A 19,400-nucleotide genomic window follows, 5' to 3' on the forward strand; every position below is an offset into this window, starting at 1 on the left:
CCCCAAACAAGTTAAAACTATGAGATCTGAAGGCAATGGAGATAAGTCAAAACTATAATAAAAATAGCACTTAGAAAGAAGTAGCATTTTGACATAGATTCTGTAGGCTAGATAGAGTAATCTCAGCAGAGCAGTGAACCTAGATAAATGATGTGAAATGGGAAGGAGTAGGGTATAGGGGGGGAATAGAAATAAGTCTGATACAAGGTGTGCTGAGGAGTGTTTTAGTGGGAGAAAAGAAGAGAGGGTCCTTTGGAATCATCATGTAGAGAACCTGCCTTTACATTAAGGCATATTTTTAGGAACTTTTATAATATACCCCACCTTTCAATTGTTCTTCACCTCTTGCACAGAATAACTCAATAGCTGTGTTTACTTTGTGCCACACAAGTGTGCTACATGTTTTATATGCATTATCATATTTTTTCATCATAAGAAAACCCACCTTAGAGATACTTTCATCCTCATTTTAATGATGATGAAACTAAGACTCAGAAGGATTGTGTAACTTGCCCATGGTCACATGTATAATAAATTACAGAGAAATAATCGGAACCTGGGTCTCTGACTCAAAGCCAATGCTTTTAGCTATTATCTTCCCCTGAAACTGTTACTGCCTCCAGTAACTCACAGAATCAGTCTTTCACTACTGTGAAATTCACTGGAAGTGACCAAAATTCCTATTTAAGTTTAATATAGCATAGCATTAGTTTAGGATGAATTATAGTAAGCCAGCAGGCCTGCTTACTTTTCTTAGTTCTTCCAATGTTACAATATTTTCACCTCAATATTTCTCATCGATAAGATAGGAATTTTAACACTTACCATCCACTCTTATCTCTGAACAGTTGTGAAGATGATTATTTCAGTGTTAATGAGCTGCTTTGAGGTTCTTAAAATTATCCCAATTTATCTGTAACATGGGGATAATAATATTTACCATATAAGGTTGTGAATCTTTGTTAAATTATAAAGATTTTAAAGCTCTTAAGGCAATGCCTCGTGCACATAGTAACTTTTGAATTAACAACAGCTGTTATTAATAGTTGCCTCAAATAGGAATTCCCAAGTATATAGAATGTTCACTGTCTTTTCTGTCACAGCACAGTGTAATCTGCATTAACATGATTTATGCAATTTAAAGGATAATATTATTTCAGAAATATTTGCATGTAATTCTTCTTATAGTTAGGAAATAGATCCCTGAAAATATTACTGTAGATAGGTTTTTAATTCATAATCAAACAAATTTCACAATTGGAGGAATATTAACATTCATGTGGGGTGTGTGTGTGTGTGTGTGTGTGTGTGTGTGTGTGTGTGTATAAGCATTTGGTAACTTCTCTTCACCATTTTCTTTCCTTCCATTTTATATCTCCATGTTTCTTCTCTTTTTGCTCATCTGAGTAAACCAATTTCTAGCTTTTTATTCTTCATAATGTGGAGTTTGACTGATTTGACATGCTTTATTTTAAACAAATATCCTTGGTTAAAATTACTGATGTTTGAGACTACTACCCATTTTGTTTTAAAGGAGATTCAAAAGAGCATTGATTTAGATTTCTCATTTGCCAATATGTCCATTTAGTTGAAAGACCTAGAATATCTCAAATTGTCTAATTAGTGTTATTCTGTAGACAATTACCATGAAAATAAAAGGGAGATTGTTTTGTCAAACTTGATTTTTGATTACCTATATACAGACGGACCAGCTTTCCCGTAACAGTGAACAAAAGCCTGATCGAAGCCAGGCTATTCGAGACCGATTGAGAGGAAAAGGATTACCAACAGGTAAGAATATATTAATAGGAAATTTTTAGACTTAGCTTTTTTCTACTTCTTTTATAAAATCATCTTATCGAGTTGGAAATCTAATAACTGTGATTATGATTAGTTATAATCAGGATGCATAGTGGAGGCAGAGAATAAACACTAACTACATTAATAAATAAATCCACTAAAGTTATGCAGAAAATATTAGTACAGTCAGGATTCTCACAGCAAATTATTTATCTTTCCAATATTGTATTATCAATAATATTATCACTTACTTATCATAACATTTTATATTAAAATATCAAGCATGACCAAATGAATACATATTTATGAATATGTTACTGAAGCAAAAATTTCAGAAAGCAGCATCATTCTTACTACACACTGATATTTTACATTCTATATTTTTCCTCATACTGGAGATTGAACCCAGGAGCATTCTACCAGTGAGCTCCATCTCTGATCCTTTTTTAAATTTTTTAAGTTTCCAGATAGGGTCTTAATATATAGCCAAGGCTGAACTTGCAATCCTCATGCTGATTCAGCCTCACCAGCAACTGGGATTACAGGCATATGCCACTGCGCCCAACTCTATTTCCCTTTTTTAAATGCTAGTTGTAGTCCATTAAATTGATTTTATAATTCATTTCATTACTTGCAGTTATCAATACTTCCATAAATTATATGCATAGTAAATAAAAACGAATGATAAACAGTAGTTTTGTTATTTTCCAATAGCATTATAAAATTATGGGTTCTATGATAAGTGGTATGTAGATTTTTAAAAAAGAAATGCATGGAAATTCTCAACACTTGAAATAAAAATGGAAGATAATTTTTTTTTGATAATTTTTTTTCAGTGTTAAGTTTCAGACTTGGCTTATTTATAAAATGGACTTTTGATTTTGCTGATTATCTTCACCCTTTTTACTTCTCATCAAGAAATACTAGAAATAGTAATCTAAACATTAGAAGTTTTTTGGTGGAGTATTTTGTCCTTAGATCTTGGGGCAAGAGAGAAGTAAATGTAAAGACAGCTTAAATATTTGCTAATAAAATATTCTATTTAATATTATATGATAAAATATTTAAAAGTTAACATTTCTAAGTTTTGATTTAATCAGGTAATCAGCACACACCTATCTTACTTACAAACTTGTGAGAAACTCTCTTTGTGAAAATTAGGTAGGTAATGTGGACCAAATGTTTTGCAGAGTTCCCCACTCTCACCTCTGAGAAAGAGTGTCCCCTTCTACAGAAGGTGCTTAAAGAAGTTGCTATTACCCTTCTCAAGGTACTTTTCTCGAGAAGCCAAAGAAAAGTAAAATTGTTTCTGGTGGAGAGTTTCTGTAGTGGTGCAGTTACTTGTCTGTTTTCATGCTTCATTTTAATTGCCGTGAATAAGGATTATTTTTCTGAAAATGTATTGCAGTCTTCACATCAAGAATATTTATTTCTGGTTAGTTCAAGTTTCTTTTCTAATACACATATTATTACTAGTTTCTATGTGGGTAAAAATTATAGCATGGACTTTGTCTAATTTACAATGTTTTAATGGCAAGTTAAACATTTTTAATCATTTCTTACAAGTGTTTTCTTTATAATACTTATTTCTCTGTGTATATATGGACAAATTTTCCTATAGGTAAGAATCCAATTTTCTTTTTGTTGTAATAGGATTTGAAATAGGATACAATATGAACCTCAGTGCTAAGAATAATGCAAATGGATAATTCACCAAATTTCCAAATTTATATTTTAGAACTAACAATAGAAAATTATAGACAAATGTCAAGAGCAAGGTGAAAGAATCTGTTTTCAAGGTGTCATAATGAATACTTAAATAAGTGAAACATAGATTGTTTCTTTTATCCTGTCTCCCTTTCTCCCCCTTTCCAATGCCTCCCACCCCTTACCCTCACACCTGTCTGCCTTCCCTTTCTCTCCCCCCCAACACCTCCTACTCCTTGACCTCACACCTGTCTACCCTCCCTCCATTATTTCCCTTTCCTGTTCTTTCTCTACTCTCTTTCCAGAGTTCCCTACCACTATCTGCTACTGCTACTTAAGTAGCCATGTTATGGAACTGACATTTGTTTGTTACTTGCTGATTTATTAAATACAATTTATATAATGAATTATTAATTTTATAGATAGTTTATACATTTTTGCTAAGAATAAAAACTGTTCATGTATGCATACATATACACATAGATATACTTCTCTGTGTGTGTATGTGTGTTTACCTCCTATTCTATTCCCCATCCATCATAGGTCTATAGAAAGAAAAATCACTTCTGCCATATTTAGTTAGCCAAATTTTAAATATTATCATATGTTAACATATTTAGATTATATTGCTTTTGGAGATTCAGAATCTTTTTTCTCCTCTTTTTTGCATTACTGAGGATTAAACCTAGGGCCTCACACATGCTTGGCAACTGTTTTGTTACTGAACAACATGTCTAGTTAGCCCTTTTAAAAATTTTTTAAATTTTGAGGTAGGGTTTGGCTAGATTGCCCAGACTGCCTCAGATTTGTGATTCTCCTGCTATAGCTCCCCGTGTAGCTGGGATTATGAGGTAGGTGCTACCATGCCCAGCTGTGATTCAGAATCTTGATTTTACAGACATTAATTGTTATACAGTATTTTAGAGGTAGTAATTAGAGATTCAGTTGAATCTATACCTAATCTATCACATACCTTTAATAGCAGGCTACTTACATATATAAAAGAGAGAGTGAGAGAGGAGAGAGAGAATTTTTTAATATTTATTTTTTAGTTTTCGGTGGACACAGCATCTTTGTTTATACATATATTTTTAATAAGATGTATTTATAGACATTAAGCTTTCTGGACACGTAGATGCTAGGAATAGGGAAAGCCTGGTATATTAAGTACATTAGTTTTTGTACATGTTCAATGAATGTTTATAGATTGAATGGAAATGAGATTTATAAAAACATTACACATAATATAACATTTGTAATATAATTCTTTAATAGTTTCTTAAAGAAATATGTGAAACTATGATGGATTGATTGATTTAACCTGTTTTAAACATTAAGCTATATGCAAGTAAAACGAAAATTTAAGTAGTTCAGTGTCTTGGCTCATATTATTAGACCTTTTTCTTATTATAACAATAAACACATTAGAAGTTTTAAAACAATTTTTTTAATTAAAATTCCAAGCAGATATTTAATTGGTTTTATTGCAGTAAAAACACTTAGCCTGGGATCTGCCCTCTTAACTCAGTCTCATGTGTGCAACCCAGAAGTGTTAACTGTATTAAACCAAATTTTAATGCCTTTTATTTGTGACTTTTGTTTTTATACCAAAAGGAAGATTTAGTGTTGCTGTCTAAAATCTCTTTAGAATTCTTATGATCAGTAGACTATGCAGATGCAGGGCATAAAGGTATAGCTGTAAGGAATTACAATTAGTCACTCAGGATAAACCAAATTTGTTTATGTTCATATTTTGGGGTAAAATTAGAGGTATTTAACCTTTAAATTATAGTCTTGTTTAGATCAAATGTAACAGAAGAGGATTCTTCAGACCATTTTACCCATTGCTTTCCACATTAGTATTACACAGAAGCTCTTTTAATTTACTTTTTACAAACTTATAAAACCTGTTTAAAATTCAGAATCAACATAAATATACTAATTATAGCCATTACTACATAGAAGCAATTAGCAGGTAATAGTAAATGGGATATACTAATTTTTAAAAGTTTAAAGTTGAAGAAAGAATTACATTTGAAGAAGAAATATTCTTCTATGCCACTGGCATTACTTTTGGTCACAACTAGTTAACTCACAGTGGTCACTTGGAGCAAAGCAACATTGTTATCCCAATTTGGTAGTAAAGCATTTTCTTCAATGTGTACCAATCTGAAATGTTTCTGTAAGGATGTTCTTTGTGTATTAGGCTCCTGACCTTATTTTCAATAAAGAAAATGTCAAGATGGGCAATGAGACATAGATGAGATTTAAAAGTAGTAAGCAAATTTAGGAATAGTGCTTTATACCTAGTGACCTAATTGTTCATCTAATGTTTAAATAAAAATTTTTATCTATGAAAAATGATCTTCAGGGGCTGGGGTTGTGGCTCAGTGGTAGAGTGCTCGCCTAACATGTGTGAGGCACTGGGTTCAATCCTTAGCACCACATTAAAAAAATAAATAAACAAAATAAAGGTATTGTGTCCATCTACAACTAAAAAAAAAAAAAAAAAGAAAGAAAGAAAGAAAGATGACCTTCAGGGTTGTCTCCTTATATCTTACCTCTGAAATCTATCACAAAAGCTAGGCTCTACACAAGAGGGCTGGCTGCTCCTACTCCGTTATTTAATACTACTAGTGCTGATAAAATGGCCTCTGTAAGCAGAAAGAAATCAAACATTTCCTGCCAAACTTAAGATGGAAACCTACACCATGACCAGATCGGCATGATAGTGCTTCAGAACTTTGGCATGTTGATAATATCATGTTTCTTTTTGTTATGTACTTGAAAACATTTGTGAGGGGCATGTTGATAATATCATGTTTCTTTTTGTTATGTACTTGAACACATTTGTGAGGAGATGAGGAATGAGGGGCCTCTTTTAGTATTTAAATGTAATTTTGATGTTCACTTCTAAGAGATGCTTTATTTTATTTTTTTTTTTTATTGGTCGTTCATAACATTACATAGTTCTTAATACATCATATCACACGTTTTGATTCAAGTGGATTATGAACTCCCGCTTTTACCCCGTATACAAATTGCTGTATCACATCAGTTACCCTTCCATTGATTGACATATTGCCTTTCTAGTGTCTGATGTATTCTGCTGTCTGTCCTATTCTCTACTATCCCCCCTCCCCTCCCCTCCCCTCCCCTCCCCTCCCCTTTTCTCTCTCTACCCCTTCTACTGTAAATCATTTCTTCCATTTGTATTCTCTTGTCTTACCCCTCCTTTCCTCTTATATGACATTTTGTATAACCCTGAGGATCGCCTTCCATTTCCATGCAATTTCCCTTCTCACTCCTTTTCCCTCCCACCTCTCATCCCTGTTTACTGTAAATATTCTTCTCAAGCTCTTCGTCCCTACCCTGTCCTTGTTTACACCCCTTATATCAAAGGAGTCATTTGGTATTTGTTTTTTAAAGATTGACTAGCTTCACTTAGCATAATCTGCTCTAATGCCATCCATTTCCCTCCAAATTCTATGATTTTGTCATTTTTTAATGCAGAGTAATACTCCATAGTGTATAAATGCCACATTTTTTTTATCCATTCATCTATTGAAGGGCATCTAGGCTGGTTCCACAGTCTTGCTATCGTGAATTGAGCTGCTATGAACATCGATGTAGCAGTGTCCCTGTAGCATGCTCTTGTTAGGGCTTTAGGGAATAGACCGAGAAGGGGAATAGCTGGGTCAAATGGTGGTTCCATTCCCAGCTTTCCGAGAAATCTCCATACTGCTTTCCAAATTGGCTGCACCAATTTGCAGTCCCGCCAGCAATGAACAAGAGTGCCCTTTTCCCCACATCCTCGCCAGCACTTATTGTTGTCTGACTTCCTAATGGCTGCCAGTCTTACTGGAGTGAGATGGTATCTTAGGGTAGTTTTGATTTGCATTTCTCTGACTGCTAGCGATGGTGAGCATTTTTTCATGTACTTGTTGATTGATTGTATGTCCTCCTCTGAGAAGTGTCTGTTCAGGTCCTTGGCCCATTTATTGATTGGGTTATTTGTTATCTTATTGTCTAATTTTTTGAGTTCTTTGTATATTCTGGTTATTAGGGCTCTATCTGAAGTGTGTGGAGTAAAGATTTGTTCCCAGGATGTAGGCTCCCTGTTTATCTCTCTTATTGTTTCTTTTGCTGAGAAAAAACTTTTTAGTTTGAGTAAGTCCCATTTGTTGATTCTATTTGTTAACTCTAGCGCTATGGGTGTCCTATTGAGGAATTTGGAGCCCGATCCCACAGCGTGTAGATCATAACCAACTTTTTCTTCTATCAGATGCCATGTCTCTGATTTAATATCAAGCTCCTTGATCCATTTTGAGTTAACTTTTGTGCACGGCGAGAGATAGGGATTCAGATTCATTTTGGTGCAAATGGATTTCCAGTTTTCCCAGCACCATTTGTTGAAGATGCTATCCTTCCTCCATTGCATGCTTTTAGCCCCTTTATCAAAAATAAGATAGTTGTAGTTTTGTGGATTGGTTACTGTGTCCTCTATTCTGTACCATTGGTCCACCCGCCTGTTTTGGTACCAGTACCATGCTGTTTTTGTTACTATTGCTCTGTAGTATAGTTTGAAGTCTGGTATCGCTATACCGCCTGATTCACACTTCCTGCTTAGTATTGTTTTTGCTATTCTGGGTCTTTTATTATTCCATATGAATTTCATGATTCTTTCATCTATTTCTACAAGATATGCTGTTGGGATTTTGATTGGCATTGCATTGAACTTATATAGGACTTTTGGTAATATCGCCATTTTGATGATGTTAGTTCTGCCTATCCATGAGCAGGGTATATTTTTCCATCTTCTAAGGTCTTCTTCTATGTCTTTCTTTAGGGTTCTGTAATTTTCATTGTATAAATCTTTCACCTCTTTTGTTAGGTTGATTCCCAAGTATTTTATTTTTTGGGGGGATATTGTGAATCTAAGAGATGCTTTAAATGTTTGAGTCCGTGAGGGGAAAGGTGAATAATGATATCCAACTAAGGATAATGTTGATCACATATAACAAAAATAGTTAAAACATAGTGTACCTTATAAGGAAGTTTTTTCCCAGTTGAAAATAAATGGAATATGTTCTATCATGAAGACTTTTTTATGCTCCTAAAATCTTTTATTTGTAGTTCTTCAATATATATTTATTGTTCTCCATTTTGATTTTTTCAAGCTGTGCATTCTCCAAAGGAAAGTGTTTATGGTTTCATTTTAAATTTGGATGCTTATAATTGTGTATAGTCTAATGTTGGTTGTAAACTCTTTCTGAACTCAGAGCCTCCCCTACGAGATGAAAAATACACTTGTAGTCATCATTTAGCCTATTTTAAACAATGTAAGACTTTTTATTACAGAAAAAAATTCTAAAACTTTTATGAGAAATATCCTGAACTTTGGTTTCACTATTTCCTCTCAAAAGAACTTTTAAATCCCCTCTCAGTAGATAATTACATGCTTAGGAAAATAAAGCAAAAATAGAAAAGGGAAGCAAAATTTAGAATTTTAAGTTATTCTTGTTCAGAAGAGCTCAAAATAGTTCATGTGGATTAGTTCAATTTGCCCTATCATCTCTACAAAAAAGGTCTAATAAATTATATACATATTTTTTAGATGAAGGAAATGACAAACATGGAAATTGAATGGCTTGCCCAAGCTTGTGGATTGAATGGAAAGCTAAAATTAAAACCCAGGCCAGGCACAGTGGTGCACATCTGTAATCCCAGCAGATTGGGAGGCTGAGGCAGGAGGATTGTGAGTTCAAAGCCAACCTCAGCAAAAGCAAGGTGCCTCAGTGAAACCCTGTCTCTAAATAAAATACAAAATAGGACTAGGGATGTGGCTCAGTGGTCAAGTGCTCCACCCCCCCCCAAAAAAAACCCTAGGTCTATTGATAGTAATCTTTGTTTTTTCAAACTGGGGATTTAACCCAGGGGCAATTTACAACTGAGGTATACCTCCAGCCCTTTATATTCCTTATTTTGGGACAGGGTCTCACTAAGTTGCTTAGGGACTTGCTAAATTGCTAAGGCTGACCTTGAACTTGGAATCCTTCTGCCTCAGCCACACCAACCACTGGGATTTCAGGCATGCACCATCATGCCTTTGATAGTAATCTTTCTGATAGATTTTGCTACCTAAATTGGATTTTAAAGGTTTTTAAATGTTGTACAATCAATCCATTCTACTGTATTCTTTTGGAATCATTTTTATTAGGAACTGGAAATATAGAACAAGTACAACACAGTCTTTATGTGATTTTTCCACTTTGGGGAAGAAATGGGGAAGTTAGTGGGAGTGATGACAGATACATAATATAATGGATAATTTTTATACATTGAGGCAAGGGCTTAACATATGTCCAACAAGCTCCATGTATATAGTGTAAGGGGCACCTGGGTCAGGATGGGCAAACATCAGGAATTATTCCTTCTGTCTGAAATAATTCAAGAATAGCTCCAGGGCATTGCTTTCAGCAAAAGCATTAGCATAATTTCTTGTGATCAAAATTAGATTAGTGCAAAATTTTTCCTTAATGCTTTAACAACATAAAGCAACTATGATTCTATATAATATAGTCACTTTATTTAATAAGATTTATAATTGTTAGAATTAAGTTATTATTATTAATATATAGCATTAACAGGACAAAAATTCAGTGCTACTCCTGCAAGATAGGAATATTTGATTTAAGAATGGCATGTTTGTAATGGCTGAAATCCACCTCTCCACCATGCACGTATGTGCTTACCTAAAGATATGTCTTCTTTTCCTTCAAAAAGTGAGCAAAAGCAGTCCTAGGCTAATAGATCTAGTAGAGAAACTACTGCTTCCTTTTTCTTCTTGCATTTACTTGGTTTCTTCCTTGAATGCTTTCATGTCTCATAGCTCTTAGAATTTTATTTAGACCATCTTTGTTAGACTTATCACTAATTTCATACTTCCTCAAATTTTTGCCCAGTTTCCTGAGGAGTTTCACCACTTTCCCCACCTTTCTTCCTTTCTAGTTTCTCTTTACATTTCACCAATCTCTTTCTTAGATCTGTTGGCCACCAGAAAAGACCTTAATTATGACTCAGAATCATCTGTTGTAAGGAATAGTCACGAGAGACTTTAAGTTAGCTACTATAATATGATTTTCAAAATTAGAAAGTAAATTGACCCATAGTTAAGTTTGACATTTTATAGAATCATAGCAGAAAGGTATTGCAAACTTTTAAGTGAATTATTCTCATTTTAATTTGTACTGTTTTGTAAAATTTAAAATGACAACTTCTTGGACTTTCAGTAAACATGTACTGAAATATTTTCATATCCAATTAATTTGAATTAAGACAATAAAATCCCAGCATCTACAAAACAATCGTCATCCAAGAGCCATCTAATTAGCATTTAGTTTGGGGCCTTATACACCTAGTTAGAAGACATGACTCTCTTAAGATACTATTGCCTAGCTGGGCACAGTGGCACATACATGTAATCCTAGCAGTTAGGGAGGCGGCGGCAGGAGGTTCACGAGTTCAAAGCCAGCCTCAGCAAAAGTGAGGCTCTGAGCAACTCATTGAGACCCTTTTTCTAAATAATATACAAAATAGGGCTGAGGATGTGGCTCAGTGGTCCAGTGGCCCTGAGTTTAATCCCTGGTACCAAAAAACAAACAAACAAACAAACTAAAAAACCCACAAAAACCACTATGGCCCATTAATGTCCTGTCAGTAAATAGCATTGTACATTTACCTATTACAAGAGGAATAGACTCATGATGCATTTTAGGTGATCTGTTCACATTACAATGAGGTTAGGGTAGACTTCTTTGAGGAAGTCATATTTAAAATAAAACTAAAGGATGAGGATGAGAAGCAACTAGTTGTGAGAAAAGTTTGGAGCAGTGTTGAAAGCAACGGGAAGGTCTGTACAAAGGCACTTATGTATAAGAGAGCGTAACAGAAAAACCTGTAGCCTGGGTGGAATAAGGGAAATAGATATTCAACTAAAGAAGATTCAAGTGGCAGACCTGAAAGGAGGTGAGACTTGATTTAAAACGCATTAATATGCCTCATTAAACAGGATAGTGGCATCACAGAATTTGCATTTTAAAAAGATAGTTCTGGCTGCTGAATGGAAGATATAGCTGGGTAATAAAAGTAGAAAGAAGCAGCAGGTGGCCTATTTGGAGTTCCCTGCAGTCATCTTGCCAAGCAATAACTTTAATTGGGAATAAAGTGATGGCAGTGGAATTGGAAGTAGTCAAACAAAGTACCAACACTTAGTGATGGATTTGATATGGGGACAAAGGAAGATGAAATAATGAATCCTGTTTCAGGTGGTATCCATATGTCTCTTTGGAGCAATCAGTTGGATAACAGAGCCAATGACTCTAATAGTAAAGACTGAAGGAGAATGGGTAGTTCTGGATGTGGGAAGCAAAAGATCAATTTTAACTATGTTTCGTTTGAGGAATTTCTGAAGTACCCTAGCAGAAGTACCAATTATGAAAGACTGGAGCTCCCAGAAGAAGTTGATGCCAAGAATATAAATTGGGGAGTATCAGGGGATAGATGACATTTAAAACTTTGTTGGTGAGGTTAAAAGGAAAAAGTAGAGGAGGGGGAAATGAAGTTCTAAAACTGATACCTGAGGAAATCCAACCCATTTGGATTTCCAGGAGAGGAGAAGGAAAAAATAAACAATAAGAGTGAACAGTTTGAGAGGTAGAAGGAATGCTTTTAAAGGGTTGAAAGTGATTTGGTAATGGATAATCATCAATGTTAGTTGTCACTGAGAAGTCAGATATGGAGAAAAATGTGTCCATCGGATATGGTAATGTGGAGATCATTGGTGATACATGCTCAGGGTTGTTGCCAAGGTGTGGACTAATTGGCAGTTGACTAAAGTTGGTAAAAAAATGAATGGGAAGTAAGAAATTTGAGATAGCAGTAGCTAGAGAGAAATGTGGTAATGTGTAAGGAGTTTTACTTAAGTTGGTTTGTTCATGGGTGATATTAGATTATGTTTGTATACTAATGAAAATGGTGATTAAAAGAGGAACAATGAAGATACAAGCATAGAGCTAACCAAAGTTAACCAAAGAAGAAAAATCTTTGATAAAGTAAAAAGAGAAGGAAATCCTGAATACATATTTAGAATTGGCCTTCAACTTCCTCTGAGACAACAGGAAAAAGATCTGCAGGCACAGGGTAGATATGTAGAAGTAGTCAAGGAACGATGAGAAAGCATTTTTCTGACAGCTTCTATTTTCTTGGTGAAATATGAGATAGGAAATCAGCTGAAAGAGTAGAAAGTTAAGGTAGGAAATTTGAAGAAAAAGAAACAGTCATAGTGGAAATAGAGTGAACTTACACTAACACATTGAATGTCCACAGTGATTGATCGTGAATTTATGGTGTTTCCAAAACACCATAAATTTGTTTGATTTTTTGGAGGTTTTGAATACTTCTTGTTAGTCAAAGGTGGTAGAAGATAATTGCTTTCATCTGTGATATGATTCTTGACTCTTTCTAGTTCTTACTTTTTTGAATCTAATAATGAATTGTTTTCTGATAATATTTTTGTTCTCTAGTCAATACAATTTTATATTAATGAATTTCAAAATATGGTTTGCTAAAGAATGCAATTTATCCCTAAAGTACTATAACACAGACATGCGTAGAAGCTAGAGCCTATGAGCATCTATCTGTGTTTGGATGTGGTATGGTATATTTCTTAGTGTTCTTTGTATTACATATCTCAAATACGGATGTTTTCCATATTTGCTCTTAAGTTGATCCATGTTGAGAGGAAGATGAGGTATAAGAAAAGCAAAATATTTTAATCTAATCTTTGAGTAAGCAATTATTTGTTGCCATTGTGAAATGAAGTCACTTTTTCTAAAAATTTTTAAGATAAATTTTTGTGGTCACATCAATAAAGTTTATAGTCCTTTCTCTGAAGAGGCAATTGACATCTTCAAATAAACTAATAAACAATTTATTGTTATTACAAAAACTTAATCATTATTTTATATTGGTTATCAAAGAGAAATCACAGAAGGTAACGCAGGAAATCATCAGTGTTTATGAGCAATTGTATTAGTGACAATGTAAAGTATTTTTTTACAGTAGTGGACAAATATATGATCTTTTGTTGTAAATCCACGAATTCACAAAGTCCACAGATTGAATGTGCATTTTTTGGTGTGTTTCGATGTGTTTATAGACTATTGCCTTAAAAGGCAAGTAGAATGGGTTTTAATGATATCGAGACTAAAGAATAAGAATTTAATTCCAATTGACAAATATTGATATGCTGTAGAGGGAAAAATGTTTTAATATGTGATGGAATATGGAAAAACTAGGTTTTTCTGCTCTGAAAAACTAGGTTTTGTTCATAATTTAAATGTTATCAAATTATCTGGATTTCAAACACTAATAATTTCTAAAATATGTCTAATTATAATAAATATTGAATTTTAAGAATTCCAAGTGGTACAGTCTTATTCTTATCTAGAATATAGCAAGAATTCATTGGTTTTCCTTTAAACATATTCATTTTAAAAATTAGAATATATCATGATCTTAGACTCAAGTGATATATATTAAGTTATACCTTTACAAGGTAAAGGAGTATACTATGTTCTATTATTACCTTAAGTTCTTTCATGCATTATCAATATTCTACCAAACCAGACAGTATCAGCAACTTTTGTCAGTTTTAGGACTAAAAAATTCACCTTTGATGATAAAATAATGCTACTCAAAAGAAGCAAGTTCAGTCTATTACTTATTAGATAAGAGACATTAGCGGTGTAGCTCAGTGGTGGAGAACTTGCTTGGCATGTGCAAGGCCCTGAATTTGATCCTAGCACTGCAAGAAAAGTGTTGCTGGTGGGGGGTACATTGGACCATGAAGAGTTATGCACATAGCATCTCTTTCCACCCTCACTATCACTGTAACCATCATTTCATTTCATCTCTGATCTTCCACTTGGAGAATTTAGGAAGTTGCCACTGCTTTCATTGTCATTAGTGGGTTACATTCCAGTTTATTTTCTATCTAAAACTTCTGTGCATACATGATAGATTCTTATCATTCCAGGAAGAAGCTCTACTTCTGATGTACTAGACATACACAAGCCTCCATTCTCCCATCAGACCTTTCTTAACAAAGGGCTTAGTAAATCTATGGGATTTCTGTCTATCAGAGACACAAAAGACGAAGAAGATTATTTCAAGGACATTTCAGCTGATAATAATTCTGGTCATGAAGATTCTGAAAATACCTGCTCCCCTTATCAGTTTAAAAGTAGTGGCCCACATAAGAAGGTTATCGCTGGCATCGATATGCTTCCCAAGAAGAAGATTTGGGCTTCATCCATGGACTTGCTTTGTGCCACTGACAAAGACTTTTCTGGAGAGACTGACAGATACCAACACTGTCACCCTGATGCAGTAACAGGGCGGACTTCAACTACTCCTAGAAAAAAGGAGGCAAGATATTCAGATGGAAGTATAGCTTTGGATATATTTGGGCCTCAGAAAATGGATCCAGTTCATCACACTCGAGAATTTTCCACCTCCTCAGCAATATCAAGTGCTTTGGACCGAATTCGAGACAGACAAAAGAAACTTCAGGCTCTGAGAGAAGCCATGAATGTAGAAGGTTAGTAATTTTGTTTGTGTCTGAAAGAGGTCGGAATTAAAATTGTTTTAAAATAAAGAAAGGTTATTAAACCATTCCATATGTCTTATTGCCATAGCCAAGATTTTGTACCCAGGTTACATTGACTTCTCTATTTCTGCTCTGCCTTCCACCAAAATCCCAATCAAAGTATACTGCCTCTGCAGAGTCATCTATCCAAAACGTGCCCAGTCCAGCCGCTTTGCAGTCTCTCGATATTTTAGGGTGTGTATAAGATTATGAGATTCTCAAGGGTAAGAAGTATGTTTTCTACTTTGTGCACTATCTCATGGTTCATGGAGATGCAAAGCAGCAAATCAAAAGCAGCAATTCCAGGGAGATAGAATGGCATGATGGTGACAAAGTGCCTCCCAAACCACCAGTTAAGAAAGCAAGTTTTAGGGCACAACTCCAGGAGATTCTGATTTGTTCATTCTGAAATAAAGTTTCGAATTTGTACTCTAAGTCATAGTAATTTGGATTATAGGCTTAGACAATCTAGATTTAAATTAATTACTCCATGTATTCTTTATGTAACATTTACTGCAGCAATTGGGTGATACCTCCATGTCTAAGTTACTTCTTCTATAAAATGGGCCTGCCAAAAACAGATTAATAAGATAATGAATGTAAAGTGATAAAACAAAGTATTACATTTTTATTGTGAGAATAAAATCAACTTTATATAAATGGTAATTTCTTATTATTCCAGAGTAAAGCTCTGTTTCAGAAAAAAATATCTGATTCACACACAAAAAAATTCAGCACTTTTTTTTGGAGGGGGTGGGTACTAGGGATTGAACAAAGAGACACTCAACCACTGAGCCACATCCTTAGTCCTATTTTGTATTTTATTTAGAGACAGGGTCTCACTGAGTTGCTTAGCACCTCACTTTTGCTGAGTCTGGCTTTGAACTCGTGACCCTCCTGCCTCAGCCTCCTGAGCTACTGGGATTATAGGTGTGCACCACCGAACCTGGCACAATAAACACTTTATCTATCTTTCTATATCTATCTATCTATCTATCTATCTATCTATCTATCTATCTGTCTGTCTATCTATCTATTTATGTTCTGATTAGTTATACATGATAGTAGAATGCATTTTGACATATTGTACATATTGTACACAAATGGAGCACAACTTCTCATTCCTTTGGCTCTGCATGGTGCAGAGTCACTCCAGTAGTGTAATCATATGTTTATCCCCACAGCCCTACCCCTCTTCTCACTTCCCTCTACACAAATCAAAGTTCCTTCATTCTTCCCTAAAGTCCGCCCCCCCCCAACCCCCACTATGGATCAGCATCTGCTCATCAGAGACAACGTTCAGCTTTTGTTTTGGGGGGATTGGCTTATTTCACTTAGCATAATATTCTCTAGTTCCATCCATTTACCTACAAATGCCATAATTTCATTCTTCTTTAAGGCCGAGTAATATTCCATTCTGTATATGTACCACATTTTCTTTATCCATTCATCTGTTGAAGGACATCTGGGTTGGTTCCATAGTTTAGCTATTGTGAATTGAGCTGCTATAAACTTGATGAGGCTGCGTCACTGTAGTATGCTAAAATCAGCACTTTGAATGGAATAAAATTATGTTGTAGATGGTTGGGTAAAGACTACCATTAGTATAAATAGGTGCATGAGAATTTCAGTTAGTACTATTTTTTTATTTACCTTAATTTTATTTGTTTATTTTTAAGTGGTGTTGGGGATTCAACCCAGTGCTTCATGCGTGCTAGGCCAGCACTCTACCACTGAGCCACAACCCCGGCCCCTAGTCCTATATATATATTTTTTTAATATATTTTTTTTAGTTGTAGTTGAACACAGTATCTTTATTTTATTTTTATGAGGTGCTTAGGATCGAATCCAGGGCCTTGCACATGCTAGGCGAGCGCTCTACCACTGAGCCACAACCACAGCCCCTAGTCCTATATATTTTTAAAGATAAAGTTTTATAACTGACCTTGCCTCCTAGACAAACTCTCTGATAAAGTTGACTAAAGGAAATTTTAGGTGCTTTCTAGTTCAAAGAGAGAAGTGACATAATTGAGACATAGTCATCTTTAAGGTCATTGATCCAATATAACATTCAATTTTTAAATTGCTTTTAAAATATTCTGCTAAAGGTCTGTTCCTCTATTATGTAAGTTTAAACACAGTTCTAGAGTTGAACATACTCAGAGTTGTGGTTTCCTTCTAGTAAAAGAAACTGCAATTTTTTAAATTCAGAAATTGCAAATTTGTAAAGAATTGGGATTATGGAGAAAATTAACTTGTAAAAAATTTTTTTTAGTTGTTGATGGACTTTTATTTAATTAATTTATTTATATGTGGTGCTGTGAATCAAACCCAGTGCCTCACACATGCTAGGTGAGCACTCTACCAATGGGCCATAACCCCAGCCCAAGAAAATTATTGAATACTTTATTGTGGGTTTGTACATAAAATGCATTGTAGAAAGCATTAGCCATTTTTATTATAAGATGGTTGTATATATTTTTTTTATCTGAAAAGGTTAAGTCAAAGACAGGAAATAAAATTTAGAAGCTGATAAATAATTTCACTCTTTAGCTTTTGGAATTGAGATGGCAAGAAGTAGACACAGCTTTTATCTTTAAAAAAAGTTTCCCACTTCATAAGTTATATTTTATGCCCAATTAATTTGCACAACAGTTAGCATGTGAACAATAATTTATCCTGGTTTTCTTTTGTCTCCTTATGGAGACATTTAAGTAAAGAACTCTTTTCCATTGTGCAAAAAAAAAGCCCTTGATGATTCAAATAAAGAACCATTATAGTCTAAAACTATAAACAGTAAAGATACATATCAACCTAGATGAATATTTCTAACATTAGGTTGAATAACATCTTTTCTTAAAATGTGACTATTAAAAATAAAATAATTTCTGGTGATCTCATGTAGCTTGATATTTGCTATATTAATGGTACTGTTGATTAGTAAAATTTGAGGGTTGTGGGGTTTTTTTGTTTTGTTTTCTTATTTCTTAGTGCCATGGTCCTCCTACCTCAGCCTCCCCAGCTGCTGGGATTACAGGCATGTACCACTGCACCCTACAAGAAATATTTTTATCTTAAATCTTAGTTTGAGAGTTAAAAAGGAAAGAAATCAAACATTAATGGAAAGCTAGGTGCAATGCTACACTCCTGAAATCCCAGCTATTCAGGTGGCTGAGGCAGGAAGATCACAGATTTGAAGCCAGCCTGAGCAACTTAGTGAATAAAAATAAAAATTTTCTTACAAGGAGTCTGAGTGAAAGATTACTTGCCTAGCATGCCCAAGGCCCTCTATTCATTCCCTAATACTGGAAAACAACCAATTAATAAAAGGTATTTAATTTCTTATGTTATACTATAATAGTCTTTTGGATGTACTTTGTTTGAAAAGGTGATTTTGATTATATGTAACAAAATATATTAGACTATTGTAGCGTATTTTCTCAAGTAATATGTGTGCACATATGTGGAAGCCTCAAGAAAATTCAGATAAACCAACTTGTTTCCAAATATTCTTATATAACTGCAAAGATGTTGCATAATCTCTGTTTGTTGCAAATTCTTATTTGTTGAAAAGGTAACTAGTTATGATACATCATTTTCCAGATTTAGAAATTTTAGATTTGTTTCAGGAGATGCAACCAAAAGAAGAGCTTTCTATTTAAAAATCAAATATGCCTTGAATTTTTTGATACAGGGTAATTTCTATTTTGAAATCTTCCTTTGTTATTAAAAGCATTTCTGTCACACACACACACACACACACACACACACACACACACACACACACCTCTACCCATGTTTTTTCAGAGGATATTTTAAAACCTAATTAAACAAACAAAACCTAAAAATGTTGGTTTATTGCAAAAATGCTTGCATCACCTTAAATAAACTCCTATTATTATATTTGCAAATAGTAATATATTGTGCTTGCTTTAGAATAAAAGCATTATTTGAAAAGAATGTTTGAGACTTGGAATTCAAAAGCAATAATTCTTTACTTATTTAGTTGAGTAACTTGCTTGCTTACTTTTTCTAAAGGTAAAGTAATTTATGTTTGCTCTATAAATGGTACAGATTGTTACTATGAAGATTTTAACAGTATACAAAGGAGAAAAGAAAATAGAAAAAAAAAACTCAGTCATCTAATTTAATTCCCATAAAAAGTAGGCTTTACAGGTTGTTT

The 19,400-nt window shown here is 34.1% G+C and overlaps 1 protein-coding gene across 1 annotated transcript in view; it reads left to right on the top strand.

Moving 5' to 3' along the window:
* Ptpn13 (protein tyrosine phosphatase non-receptor type 13) overlaps positions 1 to 19,400 on the top strand; it is a 190,216-nt gene that overhangs the window by 74,278 nt on the left and 96,538 nt on the right. Inside the window, exons 6-7 of the mRNA XM_026413769.2 lie at positions 1,704 to 1,791; positions 14,606 to 15,169. Of these exons, the coding sequence (XP_026269554.2) occupies positions 1,704 to 1,791; positions 14,606 to 15,169 (652 nt within the window). The remainder of the gene's footprint in view (positions 1 to 1,703; positions 1,792 to 14,605; positions 15,170 to 19,400) is intronic.

Source organism: Urocitellus parryii, chromosome 10 (assembly GCF_045843805.1).
Source record: "Urocitellus parryii isolate mUroPar1 chromosome 10, mUroPar1.hap1, whole genome shotgun sequence".
Lineage (NCBI taxonomy): Eukaryota > Metazoa > Chordata > Mammalia > Rodentia > Sciuridae > Urocitellus > Urocitellus parryii.